We start from the raw sequence: 19,926 nt of genomic DNA, 5'->3' as shown, positions 1-19,926 counted from the left end.
TTTGCGTGCAAGGGATGGACGGCATCGTCTCACGGCGGCTAGCATCAGTAACAGGACCCGCTGCAGGAACGCACCCTAAATAGCAACAACCATCCTGCCTTGGGCTTCCAAAGGGCACCTCCTTCCACGTGCTTTTGATTTTTTTTTTTTCCAACGCCATCTTCTAAAAATATGTCCCTGCTCTTCTTCCTAAGCTGCAAGGGGGTGGGTTAGAGGTGGCAGCCCCATTTCTAAAGGCTTCTTATCATAGAATCCTATCATAGAATCACAGAATGGTTTGGGATGGAAGGGACCTTTAAAGGCCATCCAGTCCATCCCCCCTGCAATGGGCAGGGACATCTACAACTGGATCAGGTTGCTCAGAGCCCCGTCCAGCCTGGCCTTGAAGGTTTCCAAGGATGGGGCATCTACCACCTCTCTGGGCAACCTGTGCCAGTGTTTCACCACCCTCATTGTGAAAAATGTTTTCCTTGTTTAGTCTAAATCTACCCTCCTTTAGTTTAAAACCATTACCCCTCGTCCTGTCACAGCAGGCTTTGCTTAAAAAGTCTGTCCCCATCTTTCTTGTAGGCCCCCTTTAAGTATTGGAAGGCTGCAATAAGGTCTCCCTGTAGCATAGTTTAATTAATTCATTCTTCTTAAGGCTCTTTTGAAGAGCACCTTGAAAAATGAAAGTCCAAAGCAAATGCCACAGTGCAAACCAGCCAAGGCATTAAAATCAAATTCAACAAACAATTCCAAGAGCTGTTGGGAGCAGCTCACCAGTGTGGCCACAGCTGAACTGCCCCTACCCAGGGAAGTCGTGGGTACCTGCAGTGCCTGCCCTTATCTGAAGGTCCACCATGGCATGCTCACCTATAAACCGTTATCTCACCAAAAACCATACATAATCATAAAATGGTTTGGGTTGGAAGAGACCTTACAGATCATCTGGTTCCAACCCCCTGCCATGGGCAGGGACACCTTTCACTAGACCATGCTGCTGAAAGCCCCATCCAGCCTGGCCTTGAACACTGCCAGGGATGGGGCATCCACAGCTTCTCTGGGCAACCTGTTCCAGTGCCTCACCACCTTCTTGATGAATAATGACAATATGATAACGGTGATAGTCTAAAAAAGCAAGGACCAGGGACTAGAAACACCTCTGCTGCCTGTAGACTTCATTTTCATCAAACATGCTTGTGGCTAGGCAGCTAAGCATCAGTGTAAGCAGGCTGCGTCGGTGACAGGGCAGAGCCACGGCACACCAAGGCCACGCCAGGAGGGGACAGACTCCCTGCACCACATCTAAATGTGCCCCACACATGCTGGCAGATGAAGACGTGGATGGTCACGACAGGCTGGGGAGCCCGGCAGCCTCAAAGGGAAAGGACCAGACCTTTCTTAAGAGTCCCTCAACTCAAAAATCCATCTACTGACCCCGAAAAGCCGGGGGAGTTTGCATGGAGAAAATCTGCACAAAGCCTCCAGAACTGGTCCAGACACCCAATTTTCTCCAGCACTTTGGAGATTTTAATTCCGTCTCTGTAGTACAGCAAGCTCTGCACCCATAACCCACAGCTCAAGACCCACTCAAAGTCCCACCTCAGCAGGGGCATCTGTTGCAAAAGCACCCACCAGGTCTACCTGCATCCCAAGCACCTGGAGAAGCTCAAGAATGAGACCTGCCACCTTCAGGCTTAGATTTAACGAGCCCCTGCTAAGCACAAAGCTGAATGAGATCACATCTGGTCCAGGGCCAGAAAGTAATGGTGTGGTAATGGTTTTATTGGCTTTTTGAGAAGGAGCTGTTTGATTTCAGAGAGAGAGAGAAGAGAGTCAACAGCAACATTCGCTCCTGCTAATCTCATTTCCAGAAGCACGCTGAGCGAGAAGGCGCTTGGGCACAAAGCTTTGCTCGATTGCTGCCTGTTTATCCAGGATTACATTAGGAGCCCAAGACGCATCTGGAAACAGCCCATGGCAAGAACGAGGGTTTTGCAAACGGCTTCTGCAGCACCAGGTTCCCGGGAAGATATTCCAGTGTTCCCAGCAAGTTGTTGGCTCAATAGCAGCCAGTTTGCTCCGTACAAGTGCTTCAGAATTAACAGAATAGATGTGCAGGAAGGGGAAGATTGAAAGATGTAAAAATAGCTCCTTTTTGTAAAAAAGATTTAGACGTGCAAGTTTTAGACATGCAAATTTAAGACCGTGACAAAGCAAGCACTGCAGCTAACAAGTGTTGATTAGATTATCTGGTTAATTTAAAATAACGTATTTACCTTAAGCAAAGAGAAATCAAATGCAGAAGGGTGAATTTGGCCTGGGTGAAGGGTCCTTGTAAGGGGAAAACTACAGCAGAAAATAGTCTGACGACGATCTGCCCCGTTGTCCACTAAACAGTTACTTGAAGAACCAAATTACCACCAAATCTGGTATAACAGCTCTTTATTTCAGTGTCTACAACACAAACAGGGCTTGCATTTTGACACCAGAACCATGCAAAGCACCTATACACTGAGAACAAGATACTGAACGAGTGTCTCTCTCCTGCTACATGTGGAAAATTTAGGCAGGAAGACTCAGTTTTCCTGTGCGTTCTGCTCTATCCTTCCACAAATCAACCAGCTGCGAGGGGCGATAATTAACCTTCATTCCAAATCAAATAATTTGCCACTGAACAGTATGCCACGCTGCCCTAAGCTGCTCAAATATGCTTCTGTAAACTTCATCAAGGACCCAGTTCTGCTCTCGGTTTACAAGGACGAAGTAAACATCTCCAGCTACAGGAACAGACTTTAATCAGAGGTACTGAATTAACGGAGAGCAGAATTTGGCTCAAAGGATGAACTTCTCCTCCACACAGAGGCCCAGAAAAGGCCCTTATTAATGTCCCAGGCAGAGGGATGTAGAGACCACCCTAGGCTCAGAGAATTGTCATGTGCACAGAGGACAATGAGACATCCTGAACTATTAAAAAACAGTGGTATAGAAAAATAAAAGGCATAAAATACTGAACCAAAAAGGTTCCAAATAAGGCATCAGCAGGTCCCGACTGGATGCGCTCCTGTTATGTGCATCACCCTCCCAGGCAGGGCGGTTAAGAAGGATGCATTAGGATTGTATTTCTGACCTCAATCACTAACTATGAGCAACCAGAAGGGTTCAAGTTCTGTTTGAAAAAAGGAAAAAAAAAAAAACCAAAACAAAACAAGGAATATTCTTTTTGGTAAGTATTTCTTAGAAAATAAAATAAAAACGTTAAAGCAATTTGTTTAAATGATTCTTTAAAAAAAGACAACATTCTTGTAAAGTAAAAATATATATATAGAAATAGAATATAATTTTTTGTTGTTTTTTAAAAAAGACATTCAGTATCACATCAGCGGATTCTGATCAACTTCCCATCCGTCTTCTGCGATAACCGCTGCTCGTTAAGGCAAAACGTCAGGTTGGCACCATTACAACAGCTGAATCAAACTGGCCGAAGGCGAAGCAGAGCCAGCAGCGTGCTGGTGTCAGCGAGGCTGCTTCTCCCGCACGCTGACCGAGCCGTCCTCCATGCCGAAGTACACCACCTCTGCCATGTCGATGAAGAGTCCCGTCTCCACCACACCTGGGGAACAAGTGGTCACGTGCCGGTTAATGCCAGAGCCACCCCATTGCTTGAATCCTCTGCTCTGCCCATGCTTTTGTTCATTAAAAGGCGCTAATGCCTCCATCAGAGGTTTGGAGAGAGGTGTCCAACCTGGGTGATGTTGCATCAGCCACTCGGGGAGTCTCTGGGAAGTCTTTTCCATATGGCCACCCCCAGAAGAAACTCTCTCCAGAGAGCAAGAAACAACTCCCAAAGCTCCCGCCAACGTTCACACCACCCCAGCCACCACCGTTACACTAACACAATCACGAGCGTGGCCTTCTCAGCCATCTGAAGACGCACAGGAGCAAGAGGCAGCTACATACAGCCACAGACTCACTTTGCCTTTAAATGCATCTAAAAAACTATCCTGTTAGAGAACACCTGGATAACACTTATTCAAATGTTAAGACAGCAGATCTGATGCTACCTCTGCAATTTGTAGCCCATTTGCAAAGGTACTTTTGGTTGCATTTAATTATGGGGTGCTCCTAACTTCACTGTGACCACTGAGCCGCAGCCAGAGGCCAGGAAGGTGGAAAGAAACGGAGGACAAGGGCTACCACAAGCACAAGGCAGCCAGAGCCCTGCTATCACTGCTGTACTCAGGCTTTAGCAGTTCTGCTCATCCACTTTTGGGTCGTGAAGGTGCTTTTCTCCCCTTCGCAAGCCCATTTCTGAGCAGCAAATGGTGCAGAGACTATCTCCACACCAACACGATGGAGCAGGTACCATCATTTACCCCTTCATCTCTTGACCAAAAGAGATAAAAGGAAGAAGTCCTTGCAGAGAGGCCGTTCTGTTGGCAAACAGCGTAACCAGCCACTGTTTCTCTCTTGCACAGAAACAGCTTTAATGATATAGACTTTTGTACAGCTGTGGGCAGCCACCACATTAGGATACAGAGCACCGCACCAGGGACAGCCCAGACCAGCTGTGGTCACTGGTTCATTTAGATCGGTCACTGGTTCACTTAGATCTGCTCCTGCCAAAGGTCCGAACCTGCCATCTACTGCTGGCTGCGAGCAAGTGCCAGGTGATTATTCAGATCGCAAAGACACCAGGACAAGCCAAGGCAGAGGTAGCATCCTAGCAGTTTGCTCCTAGAGCAGGAAAAAAGAAAATGGGTATATCTTCAGTAAATCAGCCTCATAAGCGTCATTGAGGGAAGCAAAGGCACCGAACAGAAGCAACTGGAAGTTACTGGTGACTCTTCACCCAGTCTACACCCGTGGCCTCAGCCTGGTCTTGTGCTTTAATCACGGTGCCAGGACAATATATGGCCACTTTGTGGGGATATTGAGGTTTCTGCAACAGAATCCCAACCTGTTCCTGCATGCTCTGACAACGCACGGTCAGTGAAGGCAGTTGTGTTAGGGACTTCAGGGGCAGGCAGCTATCTGGGATAAACTCAAAAGATACAATATGTATTCAAAAGCTGACCAGATTCAAGAGCAGGCTTTGCCAAAATAACCAGACAAGATACGCAGATGTGGCTGAGCCAGTCTATCTGCTGCTTCACTGAAGTCCAGACAGTGCCACTGCCCTGGGCAGGCCTGGATCATCCAGAAGCAGCTCTGGCCTGGGCAACAGGTCTCATGCAAGGCAGGAGTCCTTGCAGAGAGGCTGTTTTGTTGGCAGTGTGATCAGCCACTGCTTCTCTCTTGCACAGCAATAGCGAGGATACGCTGCACCCTCGCAGCAAGGTGAGCCCATAGAGCTACACAATGGTAATGGATGCAGAGCTGTGAGCAGCTTCTAGAAAATACTGCAACCCAGTGCAACCCTCCCTCCAGAGTCCACCAGTGTTTCCATTAAAAGCCGCTCTCTAAATGGGCACAAGGAGAGAAAGACAGAGCACAGGGCTGGCGTGCCTAGTGGAAAACAGCGTCAGAAGTCACCCGGCATTGCTCCAGGTTTTCACCACCATATGGGAGCGCCACTTGGTACGGTTGTACTAACTCAGGTGATAGATCTCTCAAGCAGAAACAAATGTATGGACCCATAAGAGGGCAGTAAAAACATACACATTTCCTCCTATCCAGGGGAGAGCTCCCACGGTCAGGGTTATCTATCTTTTTTTTTTTTTAAAAAAATCACAGACATTACCTGGGATCATTTTTATAGCGGTGTTCACTTTACTCCATTCATGAACCTTGTCAAACTTCCAGTCCAGGATGAAGTTCCCGTTGTCTGTCACCACGGGGCCCTGGGAATCAAACACATTTGTCAGCACTGTGAGCTCCTTGTCTACGGAGCACAGCCAGGGACTGTCACAGCCTCTCACAGGGAGCAGCCGTCCCCGCTGCAACAGTTTAGAGAGAGTCATCATTCAAGTAAATCAGGGCAGTCCACAATAAGCCTGTAAGTAAAATCATTGCCCAAGGCAACTGCTCATTCCTCATTCTCCTGTGTACAGATCACGCAGAAGCTGGAAACAACGATGCAATTTCATCTCTGTAACAGGGGACCCTTTTCACAAGAGTAAAGCTACATTAATGTCCTAAAAAGGCTATTCCAGGCAATTGAAGCCAAAACAAGATCCCTCCGCCCCAGTGACAAGAGCGTGGTGCTGGATCCATGGGGAGGTTTTGGAGTTGAAGAATTGCTGGCCCTCAGCATCCCAGACATGCCCAGCACTCTCTCAAGGCCAAGAAAAGGAGCAATTGGGTCCTTTTCACAGAGCAGAGACAGCTGGGGCTGTGGACAAGGCATTTCAGCAGCGCTGAGCAGGGTGTGCAACCACACGTGCCAGGAGGGACCAGCATCCTCTGAGGACACGGCTTGTGCTGGAGCAGCACCAATGTGCATTCCCCAAGCGACGCCAGACTCAAGTTCACAGAGAACGACTGGTTTGCTCTTCTCAGGCACCCAAATGCAGTCCCTACAGCCTCTTGGGATTAGACGCATTAAAAACAAGTACTCAGCTTTCGGGCATTAACTCCAGCCATTACTGCAGATGGCTCTCCTTTTCCCTCGCCGTGCAACGTGGGCTGGCGAAGCCCTGCTGCCCAAGTCAGGATAGGACAGCAGCAGCGGAGACAAAGCAGCTTCAGTTTTAATTTAGTCTGGCTCTGCGTGGTACGGAGGAGCCGGGGACAGAGCATGAGCTGCCCTCCCAACTTGAGACCCTCTTTGGCAGCACAGATTGCCCTCCAGCCCCCCAACACCCCCACAGAGCAGGGGGTCAGACCCAGGCTGGCAATCCCTCCTCTCCCTGCTCAGGGATGCTTGATCTAGGTGACATAAGCCAGAGAGGCTTTCCACGAGTGGCCCCGATACCTAAACACACAGTTCATTAACCAAAGTATAATTAGGGGGAATTACACAGGAGGCCACTCACGGGAGTGAAATCCCAGATTTAATTAGAGGAAAGGCCAGGTCCTCCGTTTGCCCACGTTCAGGTGGCTCCTCTGGGGAAGCGGGGCTGCTCAGGGACACATACCGCTTTGCTAACAGCCATCCGCAGCTCCGCAGCACCTCCGAAGCTTTTGGTCAGGGCTCTGGTGACAGGGACGTAAGCCATGGGGATGACTTCGATAGGAATTCCCTTCTTCCATTGCTCCCCGAGACTCTCCGATTTTTTCCTGAGGAAACAGTTTGAGGTGGAATTGGCATCAGACATTACACTGCTAACACCATTAGCATTACCACATTCCCTCTTGCAAACCCCTCAGGCATAGGGCCCTAGAGGGCACAGCGGTCAGTTCACATGTGCACACGTGTAGGAAGAACCAGTTTAATGCACGATGTTCTGTTCACTCATAAGCCCTGTTGTGACATGTTTTGGACAAGCAGGACACAAGTTGTTTTTTCTACAGCCCTGCAGCTGTATGTACAGAAGGGGAAATTTATTCCGTGCTGACAATCACTGAGCTCAAAGAGCAGAGCAGCCATTTCCCCACAACCTCTGCTGACACCTAAGGAGGCTTGCTGAGTTGAAAATTAAGAAAAAAAGCTAAACTGAATTGCTGAAGCACTGGGAGTCAGGCTCATTTCCACCTATTCCTGCTCCCCTGACCCACTGGAAGGATAATAATGGCCTAACACAGGACCATCCAAATCCTCCCACGGGATGGAGAGGTATAATGAATAGTAATACTTTTACCTGTAATCAGCAATAACGATGAAGCATTTTGCATATCCTGCAACTATCTTCTCCTGCGTCAAGCAACCACTGCAAGGCGGAAAAAAAAAAATATAAAAATCAGAAAACAGACTGCTCCTCAGCATGCCTGATGGTCCTGAAGTCCAGTCCCCTCCACCATGTTCTTGCTGGTTTTGGCACTGCCGTTGCCCCACGTCAGGACTCTTTCCCCTTCCCCATCACTTTATCCCCCTTGTCCCTTGCACACACTCTCGGTCAGGAGCCATCTCCCACTGCAGATGCATGCACAGCCCTGCACAGGATCCCATCAGCCTCTCCAGCCCACCCCGGAGACATCTGCGGCCAGAAAAAGGATGCTCAGAGGCCACTGCCACCAGCACCACAAACAGACAGACAGACAGCAAGGCTCACCCGCCACCTTTGATAAGGTTGAGGTCAGAGTCCACTTCATCCGCTCCATCGATGGCAACATCAAGCTGTAGGAAGAGGAGAAACTTGGTGTGGAAACCTCTCCCATGCAGCATCAAGGTGTTGCTCTTGATGCAGCTCAGGAGAGTGTCAGGTCCCAGGCAGCAGCCAGAAATGTCACTAAAGCTGGGACCACCTTGATGCCAGCCTGACCAGAGACAAGCATCTGATCAGCCACCCAAGGATACCAGCCCTAGCTAAACCACAGGCATGTGAGAGTGGGAAAAAGAAAAACCAAAACCAACTGCTGGCCTTTAAGGCACATCATTTCAGCCTCTTGTGTTGTCAGCTAAGGGGTAGGGGCTCCTGGGGAAAATCACAGCACTTCAGCAACGCCATATCCCCATCTCAGGCCAGCAAGCCTCAGCCTGGAACAGATGCCAAACACCTGGAAGAAACAACTCGGCAGCCTGCTTGCCATCTAAAGGGACAAGCATTAAGACAAGACTAAGGCTTGGGGACAAAAATAAACTAAGCCAGTTCTCACTCATGTTCAGCAGCGTGGCTGCCTAAACTCTCGTCCTCAGGGGAGGACAAAGGAGCTTGATGCTTTATGAAGGACCAGGTTAGAGGAAGGTCAGGCGAGGTCTCACCTCCGCGGTCCCACTTACCTCTGGGTGTCGGTCCAAGTCACTTAGCGTTAAGCCGTTCTGCAGGATCAGCTGACGGGCCTGTGCATCAAAAAGAGAGCAAACACCGTTTACCGGCGGCAGGAAAGGAAAACAGACTCGTGGTGTCATTCCCCCAGCTGCAGCAAGGATTGAGTCTCCCTGGGAGAGCTCCACTGCTCCACCCTGAGCTGGTGGAGAGGTTGCAGCCAGCAGCGGGAGCACATGGCGAGGAGAAAATGATGCTTCCACACCAAATTATTTTAATCACAAGAAAACCCTGCTGCTGATTTCAACTAAAATGCTCAGATGGTGCTACAGGACTCCTGGGTCCAGGTCTCTCCATACTAAGTAGCAGGAGGCCCCATGAGCTTGGTGGGAATCACTTGTACCTAAGCATTAGAGCAGATACGGGATTTTTGAGTCCTGTGTTGTTTCAGCTTGGACATCATTCTCCCTCTCACCCACCCAGCCCCTCTGATGTCCTTTGGCTGAAAAATGGGAGCAAGAAAATGAAATATTTACACTATAGCAATGCAGGACTGACAATGAAAATATTTTTCATATTGGAAAGAAACAAAAAAAAAAAAAGGGAAAAAAAAAAAAGCACAACTCATGGAAAAAGTGTGGGAAGCCTCCCGAAACAGCTGTTTGGTGGTTCCAATCTACTTTTACTGAAGTGGCCATGTATTTCCCTCTAGTGGCAATACAACACAGAGCACCCAGAGTTACCCTCCACTTGGTCGGTCAGTTTAAATGGAAGTTCAAGCTTAGAGAACCTGGAATAGGTTGAATTTTCTGTCTTACAAATCACCACCTGAGTGACACTCCCTCCTTGCACCGACTCTGCTTGAGTCTGCACTTCCTACCATACTGTAGCTAGTCCAAGAAACTCCAGTGCGATAGCCCAGATCAACTTATTCCCCTGAATTTTACCCACTAAAACTAACAAAGTGCATCAGTTGCATGTATTGGCACCCCAGAAACATTAAGAAGAACTAGCAGGTGGTACCCCTCGCAATGAGATATGATATGAGTCATGTATCATGGCATTTCATAGCATGCAGTTTTAACACCCATGGGCTGTGGGCTCTTAATCTGTGCACTGGGATTGCCCTAAGGACTCACAAAATTAAAAGAATAAAAATCAGTGGGTTTACATTCATTATATGGTGTCCATGTAAAGAGGTATCAGGGATCTGGGAATTGAAAGCATTGAAAAACACCGTGCTGCACATGCAGGCCAGATCCTGAACAGGCTTAGATGCGGCAGTGCGGAAACGAGGTGGCTCTCTTCAGGCTCTCTGCTTGCAAGGCGATGGGAGCAGACCAGCAGGAATCAAAAGCAGAGCTCCCACAACTGGGAGAAAAGCGTTGGTAACTGCGCAGCACTTGCCAAGAACGGTCTCGCTCCGTGCTCCCGGCACATGTCCGGGTGAAAAGAAGAAACAACGCAAAAGCCAAGGGACAGATACTTACCCCGGCTCTAGCTTTACTGATGGTGATGGAATAACCCAACCTGACAACAGGGAAGGGAGGAGCATAAAAGCCCACTGAAACCAATTCTTCCTTGCCAGTGACCTCAGGCAGCCATTTACACCTGTACGTAGCAAAAATAAGATGCTATTTTGCTGACTTGGGAATGCTTCATTTGGAATTGCTTGAGGTCTAAGAGACTGCAGAAGACACAGGGCAGCCCTGTGGCTGAGGGATTCTGGCTCCTGCAGGTGTACGATCTATCTCTTCCCTTTAACAGCAACCCTTTTGTTTTACTGGTAAGAAACTCTGTAGTGTTACATCAACTATCCCAACATTTCAAGGCAGGACAGGCTCCAGGCCACGTTCACTACGAGAGCGCTTTATCAGTATTTTCTGTAAGACCTAATGAGTGAACTCAGAGCACTTTCCCTAGGTCGAAAAGGGACATGGTATCTCAGGATGAGGATGATTTTACACAGATCAAAGACAGACTCTCACCACAGTCTATATATGCAACAGAAGTACTGATAGAGTTTTAGAAAGAAAAAAAAAAATCTAGTTTTTACTTTTTGCCCTTTGTAGCAGTTTGTGTTACACCCCAGCTGGCCACTGGTTGTTTCCAACAGCTGGGAAAAGAGAGAGTCCCATCACCCCACACTCACACTTAAAGAACATCTGCAGGGTAAGAGGATGTTAAGTTTTAGTAAGATTTTAAGATAATTCAGGTTGGTCTCTATCCAACCTCCAAAGCAGGGTCAGCTACCAGGGTTGCTCAGGGCTTTACCCACTCAGGTCTTGAAAACCTCAAAGGACAGACTCTGAACAGCCTGCCTCACTGCTTGACTGTCCTCATGGTGACAAAATTGTGACAAAAGTGCAATCCCAAGGTCCACACCAGGACTGTGAGAAGGATACATGCCCAATTCCTAGACCAGGGCATTGCCACCCAGCCTCAAAAACCCCGCGGGTGGTCCCCGTCACGTCACCTCTCCCTGCTCACAGGGGACAAAGTGACAGCTGCTCCTCTGCAGCACATTCCCACCCCAGGGAACAGAGGCAGAGAGACCAAAACCAGTTGCCTGAAGGCACGGAAGCAGCTCAGAAGCTTCCCCAGCAGCTCTGCGTTTCACCACCAAGCCACATTCTCCTTGTCCCTGCAAAGCTCTCAAGAGCTAGCTTGGTATGAACCAACCCCTGCAAAAGCTGAGCAGCAAAGGAAAGATTAAGCTGATTTCTCTTCTGCAATTTCTTATAAAAGCCAGTTGATGCATTTCAAGTTCCTCCTGAAAACACATGAGCTTGCTATTATTGCTTGCAGCATCATTTTTACAGCTTTCAGGGCTTGATAATGAATCAAAGGAGACTAAGTGTCTCCAATGACTTTTGCATTATGAGTCTGGTTCACCACTAAACAGCGTCTTTTTTGCAAGCAGGATCTAGATCAAGCCATGCACCAACACTGACATAACCAGCATTGCCACGCTGGTTCAAAACACTCCTCCTAGCACTACGGCATCCCTGCAGCTCAGGTCAGGGTAACACAGCACCATCGCCGCCAGCTTCATGAGGTCCATCTGCAGGCTGCATCACGACTGCTTTCACCAGTGCGTTCGGTTAACTCACGCTGCAGTAAGCCAGTCTGGAGAGCGGCACGGTTGCCTCCCACAGCCAAAGGAAAGATGCCCTGGGTGAGTGTTTGGACTAGCGGAAAGCAAAGGAGGAAAGCGCTTACCTGAAAAGATGTAGGAACGCAGACAATCGTGAGGTTCTCCTGTTTCACCCGCTCAGCTGTAGGAAACAAAAGCAGAAGCCTCAGTTTGTTCGTTGTAGAAGGAAAAAAAATACACCAACTTTCACTTTAAGAAATCTCAGTTCAGAGCAGCCCCTTTGAATCACTGCAATTACTTGCTTGGCTTGCAAATAACTCAGTCACGCTCAAAACACAAACAGGTGCCACCCTGCCTAGGCTAAGGCTCAGTTTCTACCATCAGAAATGTTTAAACACCCACCCTGGCTCAGCCCAAGATACCATGAGCCATTAACCTTTGTGTCTCCAACAGCAGAGGAGCCTCGTCAGCAAAACGTCACCTGGGAAATGAGCCCCAGTCCCCTCTCTCACTCCATTAGACAGGTTTTGCTGTGCTCCTTGTAAACAGAAAGCTTCAGCAGCTGTCTGAAAGGTTTTCTGGCTTGTTGCCTTGGGGACATCACGTTCATTTATTATAGAACATTTAAATATATAGCAGGGAAAGGACTAATAAAATACAGTATTCCATTAAATGGAAGGAAATATTTCCTCCCCCAGGTTAACCTCAAGTGACTAAAATCTATTACTAACATATCATTATGAACAAAATGTTATTTCAGTAATTACAATACTTAGGCATAAGCCAACAGCCCAAGAGTCAGCAACGGCTCTCGCACCAGAGCGAGCACACGGGCTACATGCTTCAAGGGAACGCTGCTGCTGGAAGGTGTGAAGATGCAATACATGAGGCTGTATGTTGTTACAGCCCACATCCCACTGCTAATGCATTCAGTAGGCACGAAAAGTCAGAATGTGCAGCCTGGAACAGGCACTCCACTTGAAATACTATACCCATTTATTTAGAGACTGATTCTGTGTTAGAGTCGGGAGTGGTTGCAATACTGAGCCAAACGCAGAAAGCTGAACCGCAGCTCCCGGACAAATAAGCGTATAACACGCACAGCGTGGGGTGAGGTGGGTGCCAAGGGGCAGGCTCAGCACCACTTCTGCTGCGTCCCTGCGGAGCGAAGCACTGCGCTGTGCCCAGACCTCAGCCTTGCTTGGCCGTGGTGGGCTGGGGACGGCTCTGCCCAAGGGAGATGGGGGTCACAAGGGGACTTGTGACCTTAGGGGCCACCCAGGTGGGACTCACCGAGCTCTGCTTCCACATGAGAGTCTCCCTCTGTGTCCAAGCAAGCATCCCCATGAACAACAGGGCTGATGCTGCACTCCAGACCCGTCACGCACAGCTGCTCTGTTTTGCATCCGACAACAGCAAAGCGGGAGGAGGTACAGCACCTCCCCAAGCAGATCTGCCCTAGGGCTCAGAGTGCCCTGCGAAGGAAACTTTAAACCTCTGCACCCTCTGTAATGAGGCGTGAGGATAATTACCCTCACAGTCACTTTGCAAAAATGCATTTGCCTCACTTTAATATTTTGCTGAAATTTTCTGAATCACACCTTGAGCAAACTTGCACCTGGGGCAAGCAGATAAACCTAGCTGTAGGGTATTAAAAAAAAAAAAAAAAAAAAAGCAGGATTTCATTCCTCGTTTTCCTTACACCTCAGCAGGACCCTCAGTGTGAATAATGTGGATGTGAGCAAGCAGCGTCAGCCCCACACAAATGGGTTAACGGAAGCAGAGCAGCTGCGTGGCCCAAAGCCACAAAGCAAGTTAGGACAGGGCAGAGCTGGAAGGAAACAGAGGGGTTTAGCTCCAGTTTGTGGTGGGTGCCAGTAAAGCACTTTGCCTGGCTGTATGGGGAGAACAAGTGGCAAATCACTACTTCCTCAGGACTCTCTATGCAATAAATTTGGACGACAAAACCCAGTTTTAACCTTCAGCTTCAAGAAGGACACAGCAGTTGGTGACCAGACCCGACGCATCAGCTCTAAGTCAGCATCCAGACAATTTAGTATGTTTTTCAAGTAGTTGGGACAGCTGGACATGGGGACTTTCTGCGGTGGGAGGGACACGAAGGGGAGCACCCTACCTAATCGATGCACCGCGTGGACAATCGTAGAACCGCTTCCGATCCCAAGAACTTGATTGTTCTGCAAATCAAAGAGAGACAGAGGAGAGCTGTTACTGGGGGCTCAGCACAAGGGCTGTCCGCTTTTCCCGGGAGACTCGACGTTATAAACGCATGCAAGAGGAACCTTGCCCAGAGATGCACGCTGACACACAGCGTCTTAGCACGCTGCAGGCAAGGAAGGGAACACAGTGTGCCAGCGAGGGCACGACCACTGTCTGCAGCTAAGGGATTTTAAGCAACTCGCCCTCCCCTTAAAGGAGATGTGCTTGCTAAATACCACCACGGTCTGACTCTCAGGGTGTTCAATGCACACTCGCTGCTGGCTGCTGGCACTCCATGCACCCTCTCCTGCCGGAAAGCTGGGAGTTTCAGACAACACCACAAAGGAAGAAGCTGAAACAACCTCAAGATAACCATCTCCCAAGGAAGCCGCACAGTAAAAGCATGGGTTTGCTGCCAACGGTATTGTTAGTAAACAGTACGGATGCACCAGCGGCCAAAGCACAGAGCACAGCAGCCGTTCCTAGAGTATAATAAAAACCGCTCTCCAAAACAGAGTATATAACTGCCTATATGAGAGTCCAGCAACACGCTTGAAAGATGGGTGAGCCTGGCAGCGTATGCTGAAGAGGATCACATTTTAACCACAGCTCAGCCCTCGCCTTTCTCTGCTTCTGGTCTGGTGTAAGAAGGATCACTACTGTCTAATATAGACGCGCTTCTAAAAGGTGCTGCATGCTGAGGGTGGATGGGTGCAATTGTGTTTGCAAGAGGATGCTCTGCGATGTAAACCTGTTTATTATCAGCTCAATCTCCCACCACTGAGAGCTACCTGCAGCCTCTTGCACGCTTCCAATTTTCAATGTACTTCCCCTTCTTTGGATGGGATCCAAAGCTTAAATCGACTTAAGGAGGTCCAATATCACTACAGAGACTTCAGATGAGAAAGACTTGAAGCCAGCCGGAGACACAGGCACAGAGCTGTTGTGCATTATCTCTTGGATATTAGATAGGTCTGGAGCTCTTTCTCCATGTGCAGCAAATCCAGAGTTCAGCAGCTGTGGAAAAAGCCACACCTGCAACACTTCAACTAGCTGAAATCTTACTGGCACACAAGCTTGCCTGGGAAGGTGGAGCTCCAGGCAGATCACATTCCCCTAGCATTAATGATTTCCCCTGCTTCTGCAGGTAAAAAGCTTAAAAAAATAAACCTTCTCCAAAACCCACCTCACTAATCACCGTGACTCTGCAAAAGATGGGGAAAGCAACAGATCGCAGCTGCACGCCTGCAATGTTGCCAGCAGAAACCCAACAGCTCCCAAGGTTTCTCGGTTTCACCTGCCCGGCAGGCAGAGCCAAGCGCAGCCAGCCGAGGAAGGGGCAAGCAAAGCTGCGCGGAGGCTGGCAGGACAGGGGCAGTACCGGTGTTCCCAAGAGACTTGTTTTGACTTGGGAAGAGGCAGTTTCTTCTCTTTGCCCTCATTTGTACAGAGTGGGACAGCTTCTTGGAGCAGCTGGATGCCCTAAAGGGTTGGGGAAAGCCTCAGCATCAGCCACTCCACTGTAATGAAGTGGGAAGAGCTCACAAGGGTCCCAGCCCATCCCTGGCGATAAACTTGAAGGCATTTCTCAGTGATGAGGGGTGAAGCACCCTCTCTTAGGTGGTGGCAAGAGCTTGGGCTAAGTGGGTTTCCCAGAAAAACAGTTTAAGTCAGTCTAAACTGGTGCTGTCACAACCCCTGCCTTACCGTGGCTCCCACCTCTCCCTCCTCAGCTCCAATCCCAGCCAGACCAGGGGCAAAACCAGCCAAAAAACATCCACTTTTAAAAACACGGGCAGGGTAAATGTTGGTGAGAAGCAGAGCACAGGGTCAGCGTGCAAGGGGCAGGTCCAGCTGACAGCACCGAAGAGCAGCACCCCATGCAAAAAAAAACAAATTACATTTCAGCTTTTTACTAAAACCCCTGTAAACAGAATCAAGGCACTGAGCCACAGCACAGCTGAGGACCCACGTATGTACTCCACGAGTGGAGCCAGCAGTTGACCACAGCATTTTCTCAGCTAACCCAAGGGCCCAGAGACGCTGCCCAACATTACAGATGCCAACAAGGCAACACACAGCCAGTGGGTATCAGCAGCACCACGTGGACTGGCCAGTCCAACGAAACTTTGCAAGACCAGGATTTACATGGGCAAAAAGCAGGAGATAAACACAGTGCTAAGCCCAAAAGTTTCCTCTTATTAATCCTCAGTCCTCTGGGGCAGGAGGACCTACAGCTCTCGCCCATCTTTTCATTGCTAACGGAGACGCTAGCAGGGCCTGCCTTCGGAGGTGTTGTATAAACGCAAAGCCAGCTCTCCCCAAGCAGCTTAGGGCTCTAAAGCCCCGAGCCGTGTGCCAGCCCTGCTCCTCCAAGCCGTCGTGGCACTGCAGCCTGCAGCTTCCGAGGCTGTACTGGGGAATTCTGCTCCTACAGCTGCCCAGGGACAAGTGCTGTGGGTAAACACACCAATCTGGCTTTAATTAAAAAAGACTAAAAAGGTCTCCTCTCCTAATCCCCCCACCCAGCCCCAGGTTTACATCTGCTGCAGGCTGCACGAGGAGCTGCTGTGCTGGCACAGATCGGGATGGGTGTGCAGGAGGATGCCAAGCAAGGAGCCTGGTCTAGTACTGGTACCAAGCCCCCGGTGCCACAGGTTTACAGCACAGTTAAGCAGAAGAGATTTATCCAGCATCACCAAACCCTGAAGTCGGCAGCATCTCCCGTAAGTCTCTACCATGCAAGGGAGGGAGCCTGCAGCTTTGCTTTCGGAGATTATGTTACTCCCTCCGTTAACAGCGATAGCTCTAACGGCCAAACACAAAGCTATCGGTTACAAACAGCAGCTGTGCCCTCCCAGTGCAAGCCGAAGGGGAGACAGGTTTTCTCTGACAGCCGAGACCATCCAGCTCCTTGGCGGGGACTCTAACCTGCTTCTCCACCATTGCTTCTAGCCAACTTGCCCTGCAAACATTGCAATATTACCCCAGCCGCTGCGTGTTTTACTTAATCAGCCTCGCTAGCCAGACCCTGAACTTTAATCGGCTGGGACATGACCAGAAACATCATCCTAAGTTTGCTTGACCACAAAACAGCACAAAGGCCTGCTATTTCACTAGGAAAAGACCAAAATTAAGAGTCATGTTAAAGCCCAAATCAAAGGCGCACCCAGCTCATGACAACCCGCAGCAGCAGTCGTGCCTCAGCTCCACACCTTGTGACACAAAGTCTTTCCTCCTGCAAGCCCTCAACGCGCAACTTTGGGGGTTGCTTTGGGTAAGAAAAGGGGTTTTTATGCAACTGCTGGTCCACCCCCCAGGCTCCCCCACCCCACAGACTGCTTTGGAGCACATTGGCCTGGCAGAGAGGTAGGTCTCAGAGAGCACGTGGCTGTGCTCTCTGCAGGCAGGTACAGACAGCTCAGAGGAAGGAAAGGCTGCAAAACAAGTGAAACATTTATGGGACATCAGGGAAAACACCAGGAACCGAACCTCAGGACACCAAGCCAGCCGCAAGGGGAGTGGGAAAGAAAACAGAGTTTTTGCTCCCCCGCCAACTGCTAACATCTACCTCCTTGGCAGCGACTCTACGCCCGTTTCATATTTCATCACTGCTGTTGCACAACGGCTTGCACAGCAAACACTGCGATAAACCATTGTGTGACTTTAACCGTTGATCTTCCAAGCCTTCATGATCAGGCTGTGCCAAAACTCAAGCAGCTCCAGTCCTATTTGACCTTCAAGGGGTTGATTAAAGCCCTTTGCTGTGTCTCCCTCCCTGCAGGGGACAGGACACGACCCCCTGCTTTGGGGCTGTTGCTCCTTGCTTGGGTGCTCAGAAACAGGGTGCAGCAGCAGAGCACCCCAGACTTGGAGAAAGGTGCAGGACACGGCGTTAGCCTGAACTCCCACCACAGCCCAGCTCGCAGGAGGACGCACAGTGAAAGTCACCCTAAGACCGCGAAGTACAAGATGTTACCCCAAACTTGGGGTGCACTGTGCTGAGCCGGACAAGGCACAGAGCCGCTGCCTGGGAGGCACGAGCTGGGCGAGCACAGAGACCGGAGGGGAAAAGTAGTTTTCTCCCTTTTCTCCAGGCTAAAGGAAAGCAGTCCAAAGCCAAGGAGGACGAGGCTCGGCGGGGCCCATCCATGCACCCCAAGGTCCCTCCTTGCACACTGGGACTGTCCAGGCTTTGGGGGAGCAAGGGGTCCGTGCACCCCACAACCCGCCCGTGCACACCAGGGCTGCTCCATGCACTGGAAGCATCTGTGCAACCCGGAGCCCGTCCATGCACTGGGAAATTCTGTGCACCCCATGGCCACCCCATGCCTTGGGGGGCCCCTGCACCCCAGGGCCCATTCCTGCACTCCAGGGCCACTCCATGTACTGGGGGACCCGTGCACCCTGGAGCCTGTCCCTGCACCCTGGAATCCGTCCCTGCAGCCCCGGGGCCACTCTATGTATTGGGGGGCTCTGTGCACCCCATGGCATCCCGGGGCTGCTCTGTGCACTGGAAGGGTCCGTGCAGCAGGGGGCTCCGTGCACTCCGTGGCCACTCCGTGTATTGGGGGCTCTGTGCACCCCGTGGCCACTCCACGCACCCTGGGGCTACTCCGTGCACTGGAGCGCTCCGTGCAACCCGAAGCCCGAAGCCCGTCCGTGCACCGGGAAGCTTCGTGCACCCCGTGGCAACTCCGTGCATTGGGGGGTCCCTGCACCCCGGAGCTGCTCCGTGCACCCCGTGGCCACTCCGTGCACTGGGGGCTCCATGCACCCCAGGACCACTCCGCGCACCCCGGGGCTGCTCCCTGCACTGGAGCGGTCCATGCAACCCGAAGCCCGTCCGTGCACCGGGAAGCTCCGTGCACCCCATGGCAACTCCGGGCATTGGGGGGGTCCCTGCACCCCAGAGCTGCTCCGTGCACCCCAGGGTCCGCCCCCGCACCCCGTGCCCACTCCGTGTATTTGGGGGCTCCATGCACCCCAGGGCCACTCCGCGCACCCCAGGGCTGCTCCCTGCACTGGAGCGGTCCGTGCACCCCGTGGCAACTCCGTGCATTGGGGGATCCCTGCACCCCGGAGCTGCTCCGTGCACCCCGTGGCCACTCCGTGTATTGGGGGCTCTGTGCACCCCAGGGCCACTCCATGCACCCCGGGGCTGCTCCCTGCACTGGAGCGGTCCGTGCAACCCGAAGCCCGTCCGTGCACCGGGAAGCTCCGTGCACCCCATGGCAACTCCGTGCATTGGGGGATCCCTGCACCCTGGAGCTGCTCCGTGCACTGGGGGCTCCGTGCACCCCGTGGCCACTCCGCGCACCCCGGGGCCGCTCCGTGCACCGGAGGGGTCCGTGCAGCCCGGAGCCCGTCCGCGCCCCGGGGGGCTCCGTGCACCCCAGGGCCACCCCGGGCGCTCCCTGCCCGCGGCGGCGGGGCCGGCGCCCCCCGAGGCCGTCTCACCTGGACGTGCTTGTCCACGGCGGCGCAGGCGGCCAGCCTCTTGGCCTCCTCCGCCATGGTGCCGCCGAGCCGCCCGCGGGCGAAGGCGCGCCTCCCCGCCGCCGGCCCCGCTCTCCCCCTGCCCGGCGGCCGCCCAGCCAGGGGCGTGCTGCGGAGCGGGCCGAGCCGGCCGGGGAGCCGCATGCCGCCGCGGCCCGCCCCCGGGGGGCTCTCCCGCACGGGCTGGAGGCCTGGGCCGAGCCGACTCCCTTCCTCCTCCTCCTCCTCCTCCTCCGGGAGGCTGGGACTTGTAGTGCTGGCAGCCGCGAACTACAGCTCCCACGATGCACGGCGGACGCCTGCCCGCCCGCCCGCGCCCCCGCA

General features: G+C 51.5%; 1 protein-coding gene across 1 annotated transcript; it reads right to left on the bottom strand.

Annotated features, from left to right (window-relative positions):
* Nucleotides 1–2,420: 2,420 nt before the first annotated feature.
* On the bottom strand, nt 2,421–19,791 carry RPIA (ribose 5-phosphate isomerase A). Its single transcript, XM_082315573.1, has 9 exons — nt 19,564–19,791; nt 14,021–14,081; nt 12,012–12,067; nt 8,804–8,863; nt 8,136–8,200; nt 7,725–7,793; nt 7,062–7,203; nt 5,726–5,825; nt 2,421–3,595 (listed from the first exon to the last, which is right to left on the bottom strand). The coding sequence occupies exons 1-9, from the start codon at nt 19,744–19,746 to the stop codon at nt 3,498–3,500; spliced, it is 834 nt and encodes a 277-aa protein (XP_082171699.1). The 5' UTR covers nt 19,747–19,791; the 3' UTR covers nt 2,421–3,497.
* Between the last annotated feature and the right edge of the window lie 135 nt (nt 19,792–19,926).

This window comes from Platalea leucorodia (genome assembly GCF_965183815.1).
Source record: "Platalea leucorodia genome assembly, chromosome: 6".
NCBI classification, from domain to species: domain Eukaryota; kingdom Metazoa; phylum Chordata; class Aves; order Pelecaniformes; family Threskiornithidae; genus Platalea; species Platalea leucorodia.
This window is presented reverse-complemented; position numbering and strand designations above follow the sequence as displayed.